The sequence below is a fragment of the Podarcis bocagei genome (assembly GCF_964188305.1).
Source record: "Podarcis bocagei genome assembly, chromosome: 6".
Taxonomy (NCBI): domain Eukaryota; kingdom Metazoa; phylum Chordata; class Lepidosauria; order Squamata; family Lacertidae; genus Podarcis; species Podarcis bocagei.
Genome location: NC_138130.1, coordinates 40,205,436 through 40,221,898, shown reverse-complemented (window position 1 = coordinate 40,221,898; position 16,463 = coordinate 40,205,436). Strand labels below are relative to the sequence as shown.

The following is a 16,463-nucleotide window of genomic DNA, read 5'->3' as shown; positions in this document are numbered from 1 at the left end:
AGAAGGTAATGAGAGTTGAGGATTTGAAAATGATGGATTTATTTTTGTTTGTTTGCGGTGTATTTTTGTTTTTTGAATATGGTTTGTTTTTTCTTTGTTTTTCTATTTTCTTTTTCTGCTCTGTTTTTTCTTTGTAATTTCAAAAAAATTTCAATACATTTTTGAGGAAAAGAAAGAAAAAGCCTCCAAGGAAGGGGAGTCCACCACCTTCTGATGGAGTCTGTTTCACTGTCAAAAAGCTCTTACTGCCAGAAAGTTCTTTCTAATGTTTACTTATCATCTCCTTTCTTGTAACCACTGGTTTGGATACTAGCCTCTGGAGAAAGGGAAACAAGCTTGTGCCGCTTCAAGTGACAGTCCTTTAGATATCTGAAGGTGGCTATCATATCTCCTCAGTCTCCTCTTATCCAGCCTAAACATTCCTAACTCCTTCAAGCGTTCCTCATAAGGTTTGGTTTCCAGACCCTTGATAATCTTGGTTGCCCTTGTCTGCACACACTCCAGCTTTTCAACAACCTTCCTAAATTGTGGTACAGTGGTACCTCGGGTTACAAACTCTTCGGGTTACAAACGCTTCAGGTTACAGACTCTGCTAACCTGGAAGTAGTACCTCGGGTTAAGAACTTTACCTCAGGATGAGAACAAAAATCGCACGGCGGCAGTGGGAGACCCCATTAGCTAAAGTGGTACCTCAGGTTAAGAATGGTTTCATGTTAAGAACGGACCTCCGGAACGAATTAAGTTCTTAACCTGAAGTACCACTGTACCCAAAATTGGACACAGTATTATTCCATGTGTGGTCTAAGGGAAAATGCTCTGTACTTTATAAAGAAACATTTAATCTCTATCCCCCATTTGTTCAGATATAAAACAAAGGCTGCATACTAAGTTTAAAATCTTAACATTTAAAAGTTATATTCAGATTCCCTGTGGAAAGCACATTCTTATCCTAATTTTTATTTTTAAAAACCCTTTAAAGCCATTTTGGAAGCTGCATCTTATCAGCTGTGTGTGCATTTATAATCCATTGTGCTTTATCTGCTATTTTACTGCGGTGCATTATTTTATGGTTTTCTAGCTGCTTTCGTTGCTCTTCTCTTTCTTTCTTTAAAAACTTGCAGTCTATCCTGGGAGGGCATATGGTGCAGGACAGAAATTAATACAATGAACAAATAAACAGGCAGAAAAATTCCAAAAGCAAGGAAGACGAGCAGAGGTGTGTTCATGTACAGACATTAACAAAGAGAGAATAGGAGAAGGAATAGTTAATGAAATCATGTGAGTTTGGTTTCCAGGTTTGTTATCAGAAATGAGAACAACTAAGAAGGAAAGCAGAGCAAATGTTTCTTTATCAAGCAGAGATAAGAAATAAAACAGCAGCATAGTAGGGTTCATCGAGACTGTAGGTGGAAAATATAGGGCTACAATTGGTGCTAGTCCTGCTCAGGCCTCATCTGCACTGTACATTTAAAGCAGCATCATGCCACTTTAAACTGCTAGTCAAATTCAAGTTAGACTTACTTGAACACACTGCACATATAGCTTCCTTTGAAGATAGTGTTGAATCTTGCTGCTTGGTTGCTGGTGGGAGCAATTCTATACCAGCTGAACTCATTATTGTTGTTGTTGTTTAGTCGTTTAGTCGTGTCCGACTCTTCGTGACCCCATGGACCAGAGCACGCCAGGCACTTCTGTCCTCCACTGCCTCCCGCAGTTTGATCAAACTCATGCTGGTAGCTTCAAGAACACCATCCAACCATCTCATCCTCTGTCGTCCCCTTCTTCTTGTGCCCTCCATCTTTCCCAACATCAGGGTCTTTTCCAAGGAGTCTTCTCTTCTCATGAGGTGGCCAAAGTATTGGAGCCTCAGCTTCACGATCTGTCCTTCCAGTGAGCACTCAGGGCTGATTTCCTTAAGAATGGATACGTTTGATCTTCTTGCAGTCCATGGGGCTCTCAAGAGTCTCCTCCAGCACCATAATTCAAAAGCATCAATTCTTCGGCAATCAGCCTTCTTTATGGTCCAGCTCTCACTTCCATACATCACTACTGGGAAAACCATAGCTTTTACTATACGGACCTTTGTTGGCAAGGTGATGTCTCTACTTTTTAAGATGCTGTCTAGGTTTGTCATTGCTTTTCTCCCAAGAAGCAGGCGTCTTTTAATTTTGTGGCTGCTGTCACCATCTGCAGTGATCATGGAGCCCAAGAAAGTAAAATCTCTTACTGCCTCCATTTCTTCCCCTTCTATTTGCCAGGAGGTGATGGGACCAGTGGCCATGATCTTCGTTTTTTTGATGTTGAGCTTCAAACCATATTTTGCGCTCTCCTCTTTCACCCTCAATAAAAGGTTCTTTAATTCCCCCTCACTTTCTGCCATCAAGGTTGTGTCATCTGCATATCTGAGGTTGTTGATATTTCTTCTGGCAATCTCAATTCCGGCTTCGGATTCATCCAGCCCAGCCTTTCGCATGATGAATTCTGCATATAAGTTAAATAAGCAGGGAGACAAAATACAGCCTTGTCATACTCCTTTCCCAATTTTGAACCAATCAGTTGTTCCATATCCAGTTCTAACTGTAGCTTCTTGTCCCACATAGAGATTTCTCAGGAGACAGATGAGGTGATCAGGCACTCCTATTTCTTTAAGAACTTGCCATAGTTTGCTGTGGTCAACACAGTCAAAGGCTTTTGCATAGTCAATGAAGCAGAAGTAGATGTCTTTCTGGAACTCTCTAGCTTTCTCCATAATCCAGCGCATGTTTACAATTTGGTCTCTGGTTCCTCTGCCTCTTCTAAATCCAGCTTGCACTTCTGGGAGTTCTCGGTCCACATACTGCTTGAGCCTTCCTTGTAGAATTTTAAGCATAACCTTGAAATGAGTGCAATTGTGCGGTAGTTGGAGCATTCTTTGGCACTGCCCTTCTTTGGGATTGGGATGTAGACTGATCTTCTCCAATGCTCCAATCCAATTCTCCAATTCTCCAAAGCGTGTTTGTGATGACCAGCTTGTTCTCTTGACAGAACTCTATTAGCCTTTGCCCTGCTTCGTTTTGATCTCCAAGGCCAAACTTGCCAGTTGTTCCTTTTATCTCTTGATTCCCTACTTTAGCATTCCAATCCCCTATAATGAGAAGAACATCCTTCTTTGGTGTCACTTCTATAAGGTCTTGTAAGTCTTCATAGAATTGGTCAATTTCAGTTTCTTCAGCACCAGTAGTTGGTGCATAAACTTGGATTACTGTGATGTTAGAAGGTCTGCCTTGGATTCGTATCGAGATCTTTCTATCATTTTTGAGATTGCATCCCAGTACAGCTTTTGCCACTCTTTTGTTGACTATGAGGGCCACTCCATTTCTTTTACGGGTTTCTTGTCCACAGTAGTAGATATGATAGTCATCCGAACTGAATTCGCCCATTCCCGTCCATTTTAGTTCACTGATGCCCAGGATGTCAATATTTATTCTTGCCATCTCATTTTTGACCACATCCAACTTACCCAGGTTCATGGTTCTTACATTCCAGGTTCCTATGCAATATTTTTCTTTACAGCATTGGACTTTCCTTTCGCTTCCATGCATATCCACAACTGAGCGTCCTTTCGGCTTTGGCCCAGCCGCTTCATCAGCTCTGGATCTACTTGTACTTGTCCTCCGCTCTTCCCCAGTAGCATGTTGGACACCTTCTGACCTGAGGGACTCATCTTCCAGCGTCATAACTTTTATATGCCTGTTGTCTTTGTCCATGGAGTTTTCTTGGCAGAGATACTGGAGTGGCTTGCCGGTTCCTCCCCCAGGTGGATCATGTTTGGTCAAAACTCTCCACTATGACCTGTTCATCTTGGGTGCCCTGCTCGGCATAGTTCATAGCTTCTCTGAGTTATTCAAGCCCCTTCGCCACGGCAAGTCAGTGATCCATGAAGGGGGAACTCATTATTACCAAGTACATTTTGAAGTGCAGCTTTCAACATTTAAAGGCCTACACAAACAGGTGGGGACTGGGCTATTTGAAGCACCTGCCTCAGAGGCCCTGCTCATGTCCCCCCACCTGTGAAATCAATCCAGTTTCAGGGCACAAAAGACAGGGCCTTTTCTGCACTGGCTCCCAGACTGTGGAACTCTCTCCCCTTTGTAGTACAGGGTCTCTTAAAAGTTATGGATTTTTGCATGGCTATTGGTCACCCTCATCTGCTCCAAAACTATGTCAATGTGCCTGTTCAGGGGTTTCGCAGCATCTCCATGCTTTGTGAATGAAATGAGAGGCAGGGATGGGTATTGTCTGCATATTGGTGATGCTGAAACCCAAACCTCCATATGACTTCTCCCAGCAGTTTCATGTAGGTGCTAAAGAGCAATGTGGACAGAATAGCCTACTATTGAGGCACACCACAGACTCAAAGGCATGAAGCAGAGCTGGAGTATGTACCACTTTCCTAGTACCATCTTGTTCACCATTGTCTATACTGACCGGAAGCAGTTCTGAAGGGTTTTAGGCAGGAGTCTTTTCTAGCCCTCCTGGAGATGCCAGGGATCAAGCTTGGGGCATTCCACATGCAAAGCAGAAGCTCTTCCACTGGGCTACACCCCTTCCGCAAAAGCAGCGTTGCTGCCGTTGTTATGTACTGAAGTTCTCACCCTGGGCCAGCAGGGGGATACTGTAGATAGTTATGCAAATAAGGGATCGAAAGTGACGCTCAGTGATTGGATAGTTTTAGAAAATTGTTACAGTTACATTGTACTGGAGCTCTATATAAGCAGGCTGACTGAACCCTTCAGTTCAGTTCTGTTCTGGCCTGTGAAAAAACAAGAGCTGTTTGAAGAATCGCTGTGTCGTCTGATATGTTCACCCACAATTTAACAGCCGTGATATGGAGAAGTTGGATACCATGACCCAGTCACATTGAACTGGAGTTGCAAGGCAGAAATGATAGCTCCCAGGAAGTTCAAAAACCACAAGTAGAAATGTAGTGACAAGGAAGATCACTTAGTGTGCATGTCCTTCCGCTCTACCAGCAGAAACTCATTGCAAATAATCAAGGCTTCCTGGAGTTTTGGAGGAAGTGGGGAAAGGGCTAAAATCCCAAACCAGTATCTGAATTTTCTGCTGAACAATGGAGAACTAACATGGCTGTTTGAAGGCGGAAACATGTCAGTTAGCTTAAGCTGGTGATGTCTTAAAAATAAACCTTTAGAACATCAAAGGGAAACTGACAATAGTCTGGTTGTGTCTCAAACAGCTTAAGATTCTGTTTAAGTATTTCTTCTTCCAATGAAAGATGGTTTTGAAGTTTAGAACCAGGCATGTATTTGAAAGATGTAATCCTTTTTTACTTTTGGAACACAGATTTAGTAATTGGAGCTGGAGTAAATGTAGGCATAAATGTCTCATTTTTGTCAGTTGTTTTCCTTTAATAAAAGAAACCACAATCTGCACTTTTGATGTAAGCCTACTTCCCACCAGTTCTCTGAAAACAATAAAGAGACCCCATTTTTTCATAGCTGATTTCCTGGTGAAGAGAGCACAGAATGCTTGAACACAGACAAAATGGTTTCTCTAACAGTTTTTTTCATTCTTTCTTTTCTGCTTCTTTCCTTCATTACTCTCTCTTCTCTCCCTGTTCCCTCCCTACAGTACTGCAGTTATAAATACAGAATGATAGGTAAAGGGGACCCCTGACCGTTAGGTCCAGTCCTGACCGACTCTGGGGTTGTGGCGCTCATCTCGCTTTACTGGCCGAGGGAGCAGGTGTACAGCTTCCAGGTCATGTGGCCAGCATGACTAAGCCGCTTCTGGGAAACTAGAGCAGCGCACAGAAACGCCGTTTACCTTCCCGCCGGAGCGGTACCTATTTATCTACTTGCACTTTGAGGTGCTTTCGAACTGCTAGGTAGGCAGGAGCAGGGACCGAGCAACGGGAGCTCACCCCATCGCGGGGATTCGAACCGCTGACTTTCTGATTGGCAAGCCCTAGGCTCTGTGGTTTAACCCACAGTGCCACCCGCATTCCTTATGCAGAATGATATTTTGCATTAAATATGAGTCTTTTTGTTACACTCCTGAGTCTGTTTGTCCAGGAGACAATTGTTATTGATAGCTTGTTGTAAATAATCATCTCCTAAACTCAGGACTATTAAATGAAGGTGTTTGGGGGTCATTAGTCCATCCCCCTTTTGTTTTAAAGTAGTGTCATTTTGCAGAGCTATTAACAGTCTGTGAAAGCCAACTCTCCAGTTCCTTGATGTTATACTGCCTCCTGTCTATCAGGCTGAAGAGGGTTGATGGGAACTATAGAACCAATTAAAACAAGACCGTAATGATAGACTTTGTTCAATACTCTATTAAAGAAAGCAGAGCGGCTGCCAGGCCTGTAGAGATCAAAGATTTCTTTTCAGTTTGCATGCAATTCCACTTCTGTAATTGCTTGGAGACCATTCGGCTGCAAGCAAATGCTGTCTGTATTAGCTTGAAATGTCAGCAGCAATGAAAACATCATCAGAAATATACAAACATTCAGCTTTAGGTCAGTAGGACTCTCAACAAATGTGCTTACTTATGCAGCAGGTCTGCCTTCTCCAACTTACGGTAGCTGTTGGATTTAAACTCTCACCCTCCCAGCCAAGGTCAAAAACTAATGGGGTGGTCAAGCAATATTATATATGTATTTTACCCAAAGATGCAAAGATTGCCAGCGTGTACAAAGTATTCCTATTTATTTATTTATAAATTACACTGGCTTTGAGGATAAGCATTCAAAAGGCAGCTGACAACATACCAAGGCATGCCAAGGCTATAAAATGCACCAAAGCAAACATAAACTCGTCATGCTGGCCACGTGACCCGGAAGTGTCTCCGGACAGCGCTGGCCCCCGGCCTCTTAAGTGAGATGGGCGCACAACCCTAGAGTTGGACACGACTGGCCCGTACGGGCAGGGGGTACCTTTACCTTTAATAGGTGAGATACCTCCATCCCCATTCCTGTTTGGCTCGGTCTTTCTGAGCTTCCTTGAAACTTTGGACAAAGCTCAATGTTGTTGTTGTTTGCTTTGGTGTGTTTTTGTGTGTGTGTGTGTGTGTGTGTGTGTGTATGCGCATTCCTTTCAAGTAATTATCCTCTGGGAGTAATAGCTTGCAAGTTATGACACAGGGTGACACTTTTGTGTGTGTGTGTGCCCACACACACAGACACCAAGCCTGACCATTGTGCTGGGAATCTCTGGCCTTCCAGATGTTGATAGACTACAAATCCCTGCCTGTTGGTCATGCTGGCTTGGAGCTGATTAATTACCTGCCTTTCACTGTTAAGGCGGGTTACATTAAAACACAATGTACTAAAAGCACACACACCCACAGTAATTTACTCGAGCTGCAATTCCGAGCACCCTGAGCAAACTACAGTTCGCAGAACGTGGGATGTGGGTTGGGTGGGCGCCTGCGTTGAACGTGCTTTAAAAGCATGAGCCGTAGGCAGCCAATTCTCTCTCCGGGCACAGCGCTACTCGCTTCCGATCCAGCAGATGCCGCCCTCGGCCCGCGAAAGAGACGCATCTCGGGCGCTTGCCTTCCCCGTAACAGCGAAGCTCCACCTCTTCCCTTTCCCCGCCTGCAGGAAGGAAGAGCCGGGCGCGACGCGGTCTTCGGTTCTTGCTGCGCGCTCTGCGCCCGAAGTATGTTTGCCCCGATCCCAGCCGGTTACTTTTGCTTCCTGGGTGGGCAGCGGGGGGGGGGGGGTTGCCGGTGCCGCTCATGAAGTCTCTCCAGCGGAGAAATAGACCACGAGTTCCCAAGGGCAGGTGCCCTGCTGCCCACGCTGCTCTGACCGAGGGGAGGGATCGGATCCTGCTCTTTCCCGCATCCTGTTCCCATCGCCCCGTTTACTGCGCGCGAACCCACCTGGGAATTCGCTTCCCGGAGTTAGTGGGAGGGCGCGCAAGCTTCCTCAACCTCGCCCCTCCAGATGTTTTGAGACTACAATTCCCATCATCCCTGACTACTGGTCCTGCTAGTTAGGGATCATGGGAGTTGTAGGCCAAAAACATCTGGAGGGGCGAGGTGAGGAAGCTTGCCTTAGAGACCCAGCCACACCATTTGGGCGTCTAATCTCTAACTTTGGCCACACCAAAATAAAAAAAATTCCTTCCAGTAGCACCTTAAAGACCAACTAAGTCTTTAAGGTACTGCTGGAAGGATTTTTTTTTATTTTGACTATGGCAGACCAACATGGCTACCTATCTGTATTTGGCCACACCAGCCTTTCCCAACCAAGATGTTCTGAGCCATGGCTAAGGGTACCCAGTTGAGGAGAGGTGGTCTGTTCTAGGCTGCTGCCGTCAAAATACTTGCAGAATATATCAAGGATGCTCCTGAGGCCGTCTTGCCTTCTGCTCTTCAAGGTGAAGGGGATTAAGGTTGGGCAGCTGGTTTATAAACAGAAGTGCTGTATTATTATTATTTTTAAAAAATTAAGCAGCTCACTGTATATGATACCGATTCTCCTGAAGACTTGCTTGGCTAGGAGAAAGCTACCCCTGGTGGACGTCTGCCTCCTAGGCAGCTGTTAATTTATTGCTGGCATATATTGAGAACAATGTGTGATGCCATGGCTAGATTACAGAACTGAGACTGGAGAGCCAGGTTCAAATTTGTATTCAGCCCTGAAGCTCACTGGGCGAAGTTACATATAAAATGGGTGAGGAATGAACTGTTGCAAGCCACCCTGGTGGAAGGGTGGGTTAAAAATGCAATTACCGTAAGTAGATGAAATGAAAAATAAAATCAGAGGTGTTGTGGGGCATGGAGTCTGGCAAGTCTACTGTAAGTGACAAATCTTTAAAACTGAGGTGCTTGCTTTATTGTGCTACTTTTGTTTATGTAAACATCCCATGTATTGAGCAGAACTATTTATGGTTGGTTCACAGGGCAGGGGTTGCTTGTTTATTTGTTTAGAACTCCAGAATGCAGGAAATGGTGTGTGGTATATTTCTTGCAGGTGGCATAATACATCTTTTCCATTCATACGCACATTTTATGTCTTGGCCTTGGCATAATAACTGCTGTAGTGGTTAGAGCGTTGGAGTAGGACCTGGGAGTCCAGGGTTCAAATCCCCACTCAGCCATGAAGCTCACTTGGGTGACCCTGGGCCAGTCACAGTCGCTTTGCCTGACCTACCTCACAGGGTTGTTGTGAAGATAAAATGGGAAGGGGGGACCATGCCTTGAGCTCCTCTGAGGGAAAGCACCATATATGTGCAATAATTAAATATAAATCACTAACTTAGGTGGTGAGAAAATAGAGTGAAGCTGACATGGGGCAACTGCTATTTTTTTTAAGTGAGAGATTTTGGCTAGGAACAATTGTACAGTGGTACCTCAGGTACCACTGTACAATTGGGACACAGGTGGCGCTGTGGGTTAAACCACAGAGCCTGGGACTTGCCGATCAGAAGGTCAGCAGTTCGAATCCCCACGACGGGGTGAGCTCCTGTTGCTCGGTCCCTGCTCCTGCCAACCTAGCAGTTCGAAAGCACGTCAAAGTGCAAGTAGATAAATAAGTACCGCTCTGGCGGGAAAGTTCGCTCTGGTTCGCCTGAAGCGGCTTAGTCATGCTGGCCACATGACCCGGAAGCTGTACGCCGGCTGCTCCCTCGGCCAATAAAGCAAGATGAGCGCCGCAACCCCAGAGTCAGTCATGTTTGGACCTAATGATCAGGGGTCCCTTTACCTTTATCTCGGGTTATGAACACTATGGGTTATGAACTCCTCTAACCTGGAAGTAGCTGCTCCTGGTTGCAAACTTTGCCCCAGGATGTGAACGGAAATCACATGCTGGAGGCCCCATTAGCGAAAGCGCGCCTCAGGATAAGAACAGTTTCAGCTTACGAACGGACCTCCAGAATGAATTAAGTTCCTAACCAGAGGTACCACTGTATCCTCTTTCTGGTCTTTATTGCTGATAAGCCCACATATCAAAGAAATATGGGATCTAGGTAACATTTTAATTTCCAGTTAAGAAAGCATTGCATTCTGTCTGTCCTACCCTTCCCCTTTTATGTCTTTCAAAAATGAAAGACAAGCAAATGACCATAAATATGGTAATATCCTAGAAGACAATGCAACCAACCTAACTACATTTACTAATCAGATATCTGCCAGTCTTTTGAGGTGTTCGTCGCTACAGTTCATCCTTTAGGCTGCACTCCAGTACCCAATTTCCTGTGAATAAATCCTGTTGAACACACCAGGGCTTACTTCTGAATAGACATACATAGGATTGTGCTTGTGTGAGTCAGATTTCCAGTGCCAGTGTTTCAGTAGCCTGAACTACTTGCCCCTCCTCAAAGCTAACAAGCAGAATGAGTTACCCAAATATATATCTGCACACTTGCCCCTCCCCCCAAAAAACTGTGTGACATATTGCATGGTTCAACTTTTCTTTATGCAAAATTTGGGTCACTTTGGTCCTGGTTTTCCTTTTAAATACATGTTATGTTCAGTCATGTCATGCTGAGATGAACAGACTTAACTTTTCTGACACAAGAAATGAAATCTGTACAGGATTTAAAGCTGTACAGGGTTTAAATTGGCGCAGCTGTTGGACGTAGCAGTTTCAGAGCCAGCCACTCACGCACGCTTGGGGATTTGCATGCATGCGATAATTGATTACATTTACCATCAGAATTAACTTGTGCAGAAATGCAGGGTAAGGCTGAATGTTGAGGCAGAACAGAGTTTCTTAGAGCCTCCACTCCTTTAGATTTAAATCCCAAGCATTAACATACAGCAACCACTTAGAAGATGAATCAGATTTTTCTAGCAATGCTAGCAGTTATAGAAATCGTAATGGTGAATGAAAGTCCACCACTCTGTGTGGTTTTTCTGTTTTTCTGTCAACAAAAAGTTGACATTTGGGAGAGGAATCCACCTCTCTGAGGGAAAAGGTCAGAGACTTCTGATGTCTGCATAATCTAGAGTAGATAGAGCTTTTAAATTGCCTCAGTGACTTTGTTTACTAGTAAAATGCTACTTTCTGCAGTTTATGCTGGAGGAGTTCTTCCAATTTGTTACGAATTTGTTCCTCTTTTCTTAAACCAAATCCCTTGTTCTCCTCATGGTGGCTGAAACAGATTAGCAATCTGAACCCTTTCTCCATCCCCGTTAAGCACCGCCAAGACTTCGTAACCCACAATTCCACTTCTCAGGAATGTGGTGGTTTTCCCATAAAGCTACAGAACACGTTCCCTTGCCAGGGTCATGAATTCCTGAGAGGCCCCATGTTGGTGTTTATGGTTTTGCAACAGTGGCAGTCAGCTGGGATGGAGGAAATGTTGCTTAGAGGAAGGATTAAGTGTGTAAAACAATGAGAACTTTTGCCACTGGGTTAATTGCACGTGTATTAAAGTGTTCTGGCAGAGCAGATTCCCTTAATATTTTGTGAGGTATCCTGGCTTCAGCCACCAAGAGTGGACAAAAACTGCCCTTATCAGCTTCTTGCCTTTATGGTCCTGTATCGCCTTTTTGTCTGTCTGAACTTGAGGATACTCTAGGACAGGGATTCCCAAACAGAATTCCATAGACCACCAGTTGTCCGCAAGCTTCATTCAGGTAGCCCACAGCATCTGTGTAGAAATGCAATTAAAATCATACAGCATCTAGCACAGTGTATTACAATACCTACCACAGGTAAAAACAAAAAACAGCCTCAGCAACTGTTTTTATGGCCAGGGGGGTGGGGCGGCGACAAGTGGGAAGTTTGGGATCCACTACTGTAGGAAACTCATTGATCTGGTCTTCTGTGAGGTGCATATCCCTGCAGTCATCATCTAAGGCCCTTTGTGTGCCTCCATGAGTGGTCCAGAGGGCGGTAATATGATAACAGGCCTTTTCTGCAGTGGCTCTCCGTTTGTGGAATACTCTCCCCTGTGAAAGGCTCACCTGGTGCCTTAGTTACATACCTTTAGGTGCCAGGCAGAAACATTTTGTGAGTAGTCCAGTATACCTGAAGGAGCGTCTCCACCCCCATCATTCTGCCCGGACACTGAGGTTCAGCGCTGAGACTTTCTGTCGGTTTCCTCCCTGCGAAAAGCGAAGTTACAGGGAACCAGGCAGAGGGCCTTCTCGGTAGTGGCGCCCACCCTGTGGAATGCCCTCCCATCAGATGTCAAGGAAATAAACAATGATCTGACTAGAAGATCTCTGAAGGCAACCCTGTATCGGGAAGCTTTTAATGTTTGGTGTTTTCTTGTGTTTTTAATATTTTGTTGGGAGCCGCCGAGGGTGGCTGGGGAAACCCAACAAGATGGACAGGGTATAAATAATAAATTATTATCATTATTATTCCTCTTCTCCCAGGCCTTTGGCTAATTAAACAATCTATGGCCTTTTAAACTGTGAGGGTTTTAGTTTTTGTTTGTTGTTACGCTATGTATTTTTTGTGGGTTTTTTATATTGCAGTTTTATATATCTTCCGGTGAAGGGCAGTAAAGAAGTTTAATACATAATAATAAGAATCCACATGGGACCAGATAATATTTTCATTTACATTAGGGTGTTGTTGGATTTCTATCAGCTCCCACCCTGGATTTATAAAATAAACTCAGACAAGCAGCAACCCCAGTTCATACAGTTTTGGTGCCACCTTGTGACGGAAATCAAGAGGTCCTGTACACAGTGGCTTCAACAACCAGCAGCTGTTCACAAATTGAACTTTTGAGTCCACAGTTATGTTGGCTCCCGTCAAGCTGCCAGTTTGTCAAAATGCAAAATGAAAAGTGGAAAACATTTGCCCTTGTCTGAAACAGCTCTGCATATAACTGGGACAGTTCAGAGGTGATTCGTTTAGATTTAGGCAGTCAGTCTATTAATAAAGATGTTTGGTGGGTAGTCAGCTAAGCTTTACTCAGAGTAGAACCCATTGAAATCAATGGACATAATTTAGTGTTCATTAACTTCATTCGGTCTACTCTGAGTCAAACTTAGTCGAATGCCACCCTTTTGCCACCCTAAGAATAGGAAACAGGAAAGGCAAATACAAAAGGCTCTGTATCCTAAATGTGGGAAAGGGACCTTGTTATACTTATAACAGCGACCTTGCCAGAGACCAGATGTGTCATATTAAAGAAATTCAATGAGCATGTATAAACTATGAGAGACATGGACAAACTTTAAAAGAGCTGGAGCATGGGAAACAGAACGGTTTGGGACATACAAAATGGAACTGGAGCTTAACGTGCTACAGATCTGCAGGCTCAGAGTACAGCAGAATCTCTGCAGCCTTCTGTTAATAATCACCGCCAGCTTAGTATTCCTGTAGGTTTTTTCTGCTTCCCTTGAAAACTAGGGAAAATGACTGTAAATTCCATCTCCTTAGCATCTTTGGCCTGAGAAATTTCAGATCTTTTCCCATGCGAGTAGTAGTCTGTCGGCAAGGGTGTATGAACTTCCAACACCTTTTGCGGCAAAGGGTGAGTGAGTAATGATCATTCTCTCTCTTTCTTTCTCTCTCGCTCGCTCTTTCTCAGCTGTACAATTGTGCTAGCTGTGCCTTTGTGCTGCCTTGTAGTGGTGTCCTAATTTGCATTTCAGATGAATGGACGCAATCCTGATATCACTCATCTCCTTTCATTCAGATCCACTGGGCTTTAGCGATGGAAAAAATCTTGCTGCAAAAGATAATTGGAGTACCTGCTTGCACCCCATGTGGCCAGTATTGCACACCCCTCATTGTTTGTATATATGGGCACCTACTCAGAGTTAGGCCCTGGTCAGTTGGGCGATTTGAGTTGCCACAACTACGCCTTAGTGCACTTGAGAGTATGTGCAGAACAGAAGGCCAGAATGGGAAGGGCATCAAATCTTGTCCTCGTAAAGGGCTCCATATTACCAAAGTCCATCCCTTAGCCTTGAACCTTATTGCGTTTTAAAGATCAAAACAAGCACCTTGAGTTGAATCTGAAAACCTAACTGGCTACAGGCTTAATTTTGTACTCCCTCTATGTAAACATTTGATTTCTTCACCTATTTATTTTCCTTTTGTCTTTTAGTTTGTATCGGTCGCTGCTGCACATTCCCATAGATCATGGTAAGATCCTTTCTATTTGTTGATGGTCAGATTGTGAGCTGCGGTACCTAAATCCACATTAATATATTGCTGCTGTTCGTTCAACGCTTTTTGCAAAACCTCTCGAAGCACCTTACGAAAGGTTAAAACACAGGAGAACTTATGTTTTTAGAATCTATTGTTACTAAAATTGATATTCACATATGTATAGGCTACCTTGTCAAAGGCTCTCTGAAGTGTGACAAAGGGGAAGAAGCCAGAATAGCCTGGGTGGGATCCTTCTACCACACAGCTCTCAGTAGCTCTGGCCAAGTTGGCTGATCTCTTGCCCAATACTGCCATAGGGCTACTTACAAATCATACCGCCTTGTGCAAAGGAGGTGATGGGGAGAGACACACAACAGAGCAGCCTGTCAAGAGGAGGCAGGCATGAAATGAGCAGGCAGGAGCATCTATCTCAGCTGCTAATTAGCCGATGACAAGCATAGAAGGCAGCTACTTCAGGCACAAGTTGTTGATTTTTAACCCCAGTGGCATATTATTTTGTGTTGCAGTCCTACTACACTTGCTTGCCTGGTCGTAAGCACCTTTGAACTCATTGGGACCAGATATATATGAATAATTTTGCAGAGTATTGTTTTTATTTTTCTGGGGGATCACAGGCACATTTTTAATTGAGAGATGGTGTGTGTGGGGTGTGTGGGTGTGTGTGGGTGTGGGTGTGTTTAATGGGGAAAAGGGTTGGCCAGTGAGTCCTTCCTTAACAAACGAGCATTTTAAAGCTTTGTCTCATAATAAAGACATGTGCTCAGATTGCTTAGAATGGTTAAGCATAAAGAGGGCATCATGGCAGATTTGGAGGAAAGATAAATGGGGCGTGAGGCGGGTGGGCCTTTGGGACCCAACAAACATTTGTTGGATTCTGTCTCTGTTTATCCCTACAGCATTTGAGTCGTGCTGCAAAACACAAATGCCTCTGGGCAGCTTGCAGCGAATAGTTGGATAGCAGTTGGTTATAGAGTCCATGTTCTTCTATGTGAAGAAGTGCATGTGCTGCTGAAAACAGTTGAGTCATGTAGGTGGTGTATCTGTATGTAGAGGGATCAGAAATATAGGAGGAAAGACTCTGAGGATGGATAAAGCTCCCTCCTGTATTATCAAGGAGAAGCTGAGCTCAGGCAGACCTGAGGAAGCCCAAACCTCGGAAGCCCTAACTGAGGAATCTTCCTCTCCCTTCACTCCATTGGGGCCATTTCACAGGTTTGCCCCCAGTGTAGAATTGACAAGAAGCTGCAGCCAACGCCTATTAGAAATAAGTAACTGTGTTTGCAAACACTTGTTTGTTTGCAGCTCTTTTCCACGTATTCATGTGTCCCCCTAAATGACACTTGGCCGCTTTTTGCAGGGTAAATAAGGAAGCAGCTGGGAATAGGAGTGGGAGCAAAATGCTATTTTGGGCATAATAAATGCACAGACCTAAAACCTAAAACCATGAGTGTTATGTTGCACACATCTTAAGACATGAGATTCTCGAGACAAGAGGTCTGTGAAAGGTAGCACTGCAAGCATAATACACAGTATTACCTTGGATGCCGAACCCCTTGCAAGTTGAACGTTTTGGCTCTCAAATGCTGCAAACCCAGAAGTGAGTGTTCCGGTTTGCGAACGTTCTTTGGAACCCGAACGTCCTCCCTGGCTTCCGATTGGCTGCAGGAGCTTCCTTGGTTTTGGAAGTCGAATGGACTTTCAGAATGGATTCTGTTGGACTTCCGAGGTACCACTGTATACAGCTCAGGAAGGCCATATGTTGTGATGAAGAAGATGGTGATGATGATGATGATTTGGGTTGTGTCCAATTGAGTTCCTCCACTGATAGAAGGCTCTTTGATCCAGTGGAGGCTTCTGTGCGCCAAAAGGAGAGAGGGAGGCGATTTCTGCATAGTGCCCCTTTCTCTGTGCCACCTACCATACTGTTCCCCAACCTTCTGGAGCAGATTTTGAGAGGGAACTGCAGAGGAAAGGGGGGGGGGAGTGAAAATCACTTTCCAGTAACAGAAACCTCATCTGGGTTACAGAGCCAGTGGAGAGACCCAATTGGAAACAGCCTGATGATGGTGGTGATGTGTAATACAATTGTTTCAACTGATGCAATGTATAATACAGTTGATTCAACTGGGCTTTATAGTTCTCTCTCTCTCTCTCTCTCTCCTCCTCCTCTTTTTAAATGTTTTTAAACACCTAGGCTTCTTCTTAACATTCCCTGCAGCATTCTGAGGTTTCCCAGGGTCACTTCTACCCCTTCTCCTCCTCCCCTTCCTCCTCCTCCCCTCATTCCTCCTAAAAGAAGTATTTGGCTAAGCATCAGAATCACAATTCTGACTACTTGAAACGATCCTTTGTGTTCCTCTCC

The 16,463-nt window shown here is 44.4% G+C and overlaps 1 protein-coding gene across 2 annotated transcripts in view; it reads left to right on the top strand.

Moving 5' to 3' along the window:
- The first annotated feature begins 7,577 nt into the window (after positions 1-7,577).
- Positions 7,578-16,463, top strand: part of GEMIN8 (gem nuclear organelle associated protein 8) — a 40,655-nt gene continuing 31,769 nt past the window's right edge. Inside the window, exons 1-2 of one of the 2 annotated variants that reach the window (XM_081199548.1) lie at positions 7,578-7,664; positions 14,037-14,074. In XM_081199548.1, coding sequence (XP_081055674.1) covers positions 14,072-14,074 — 3 coding nt within the window. In that variant the 5' untranslated portion in view covers positions 7,578-7,664; positions 14,037-14,071. The remainder of the gene's footprint in view (positions 7,665-14,036; positions 14,075-16,463) is intronic. The other variant, XM_081199549.1, reaches the window with a different exon arrangement.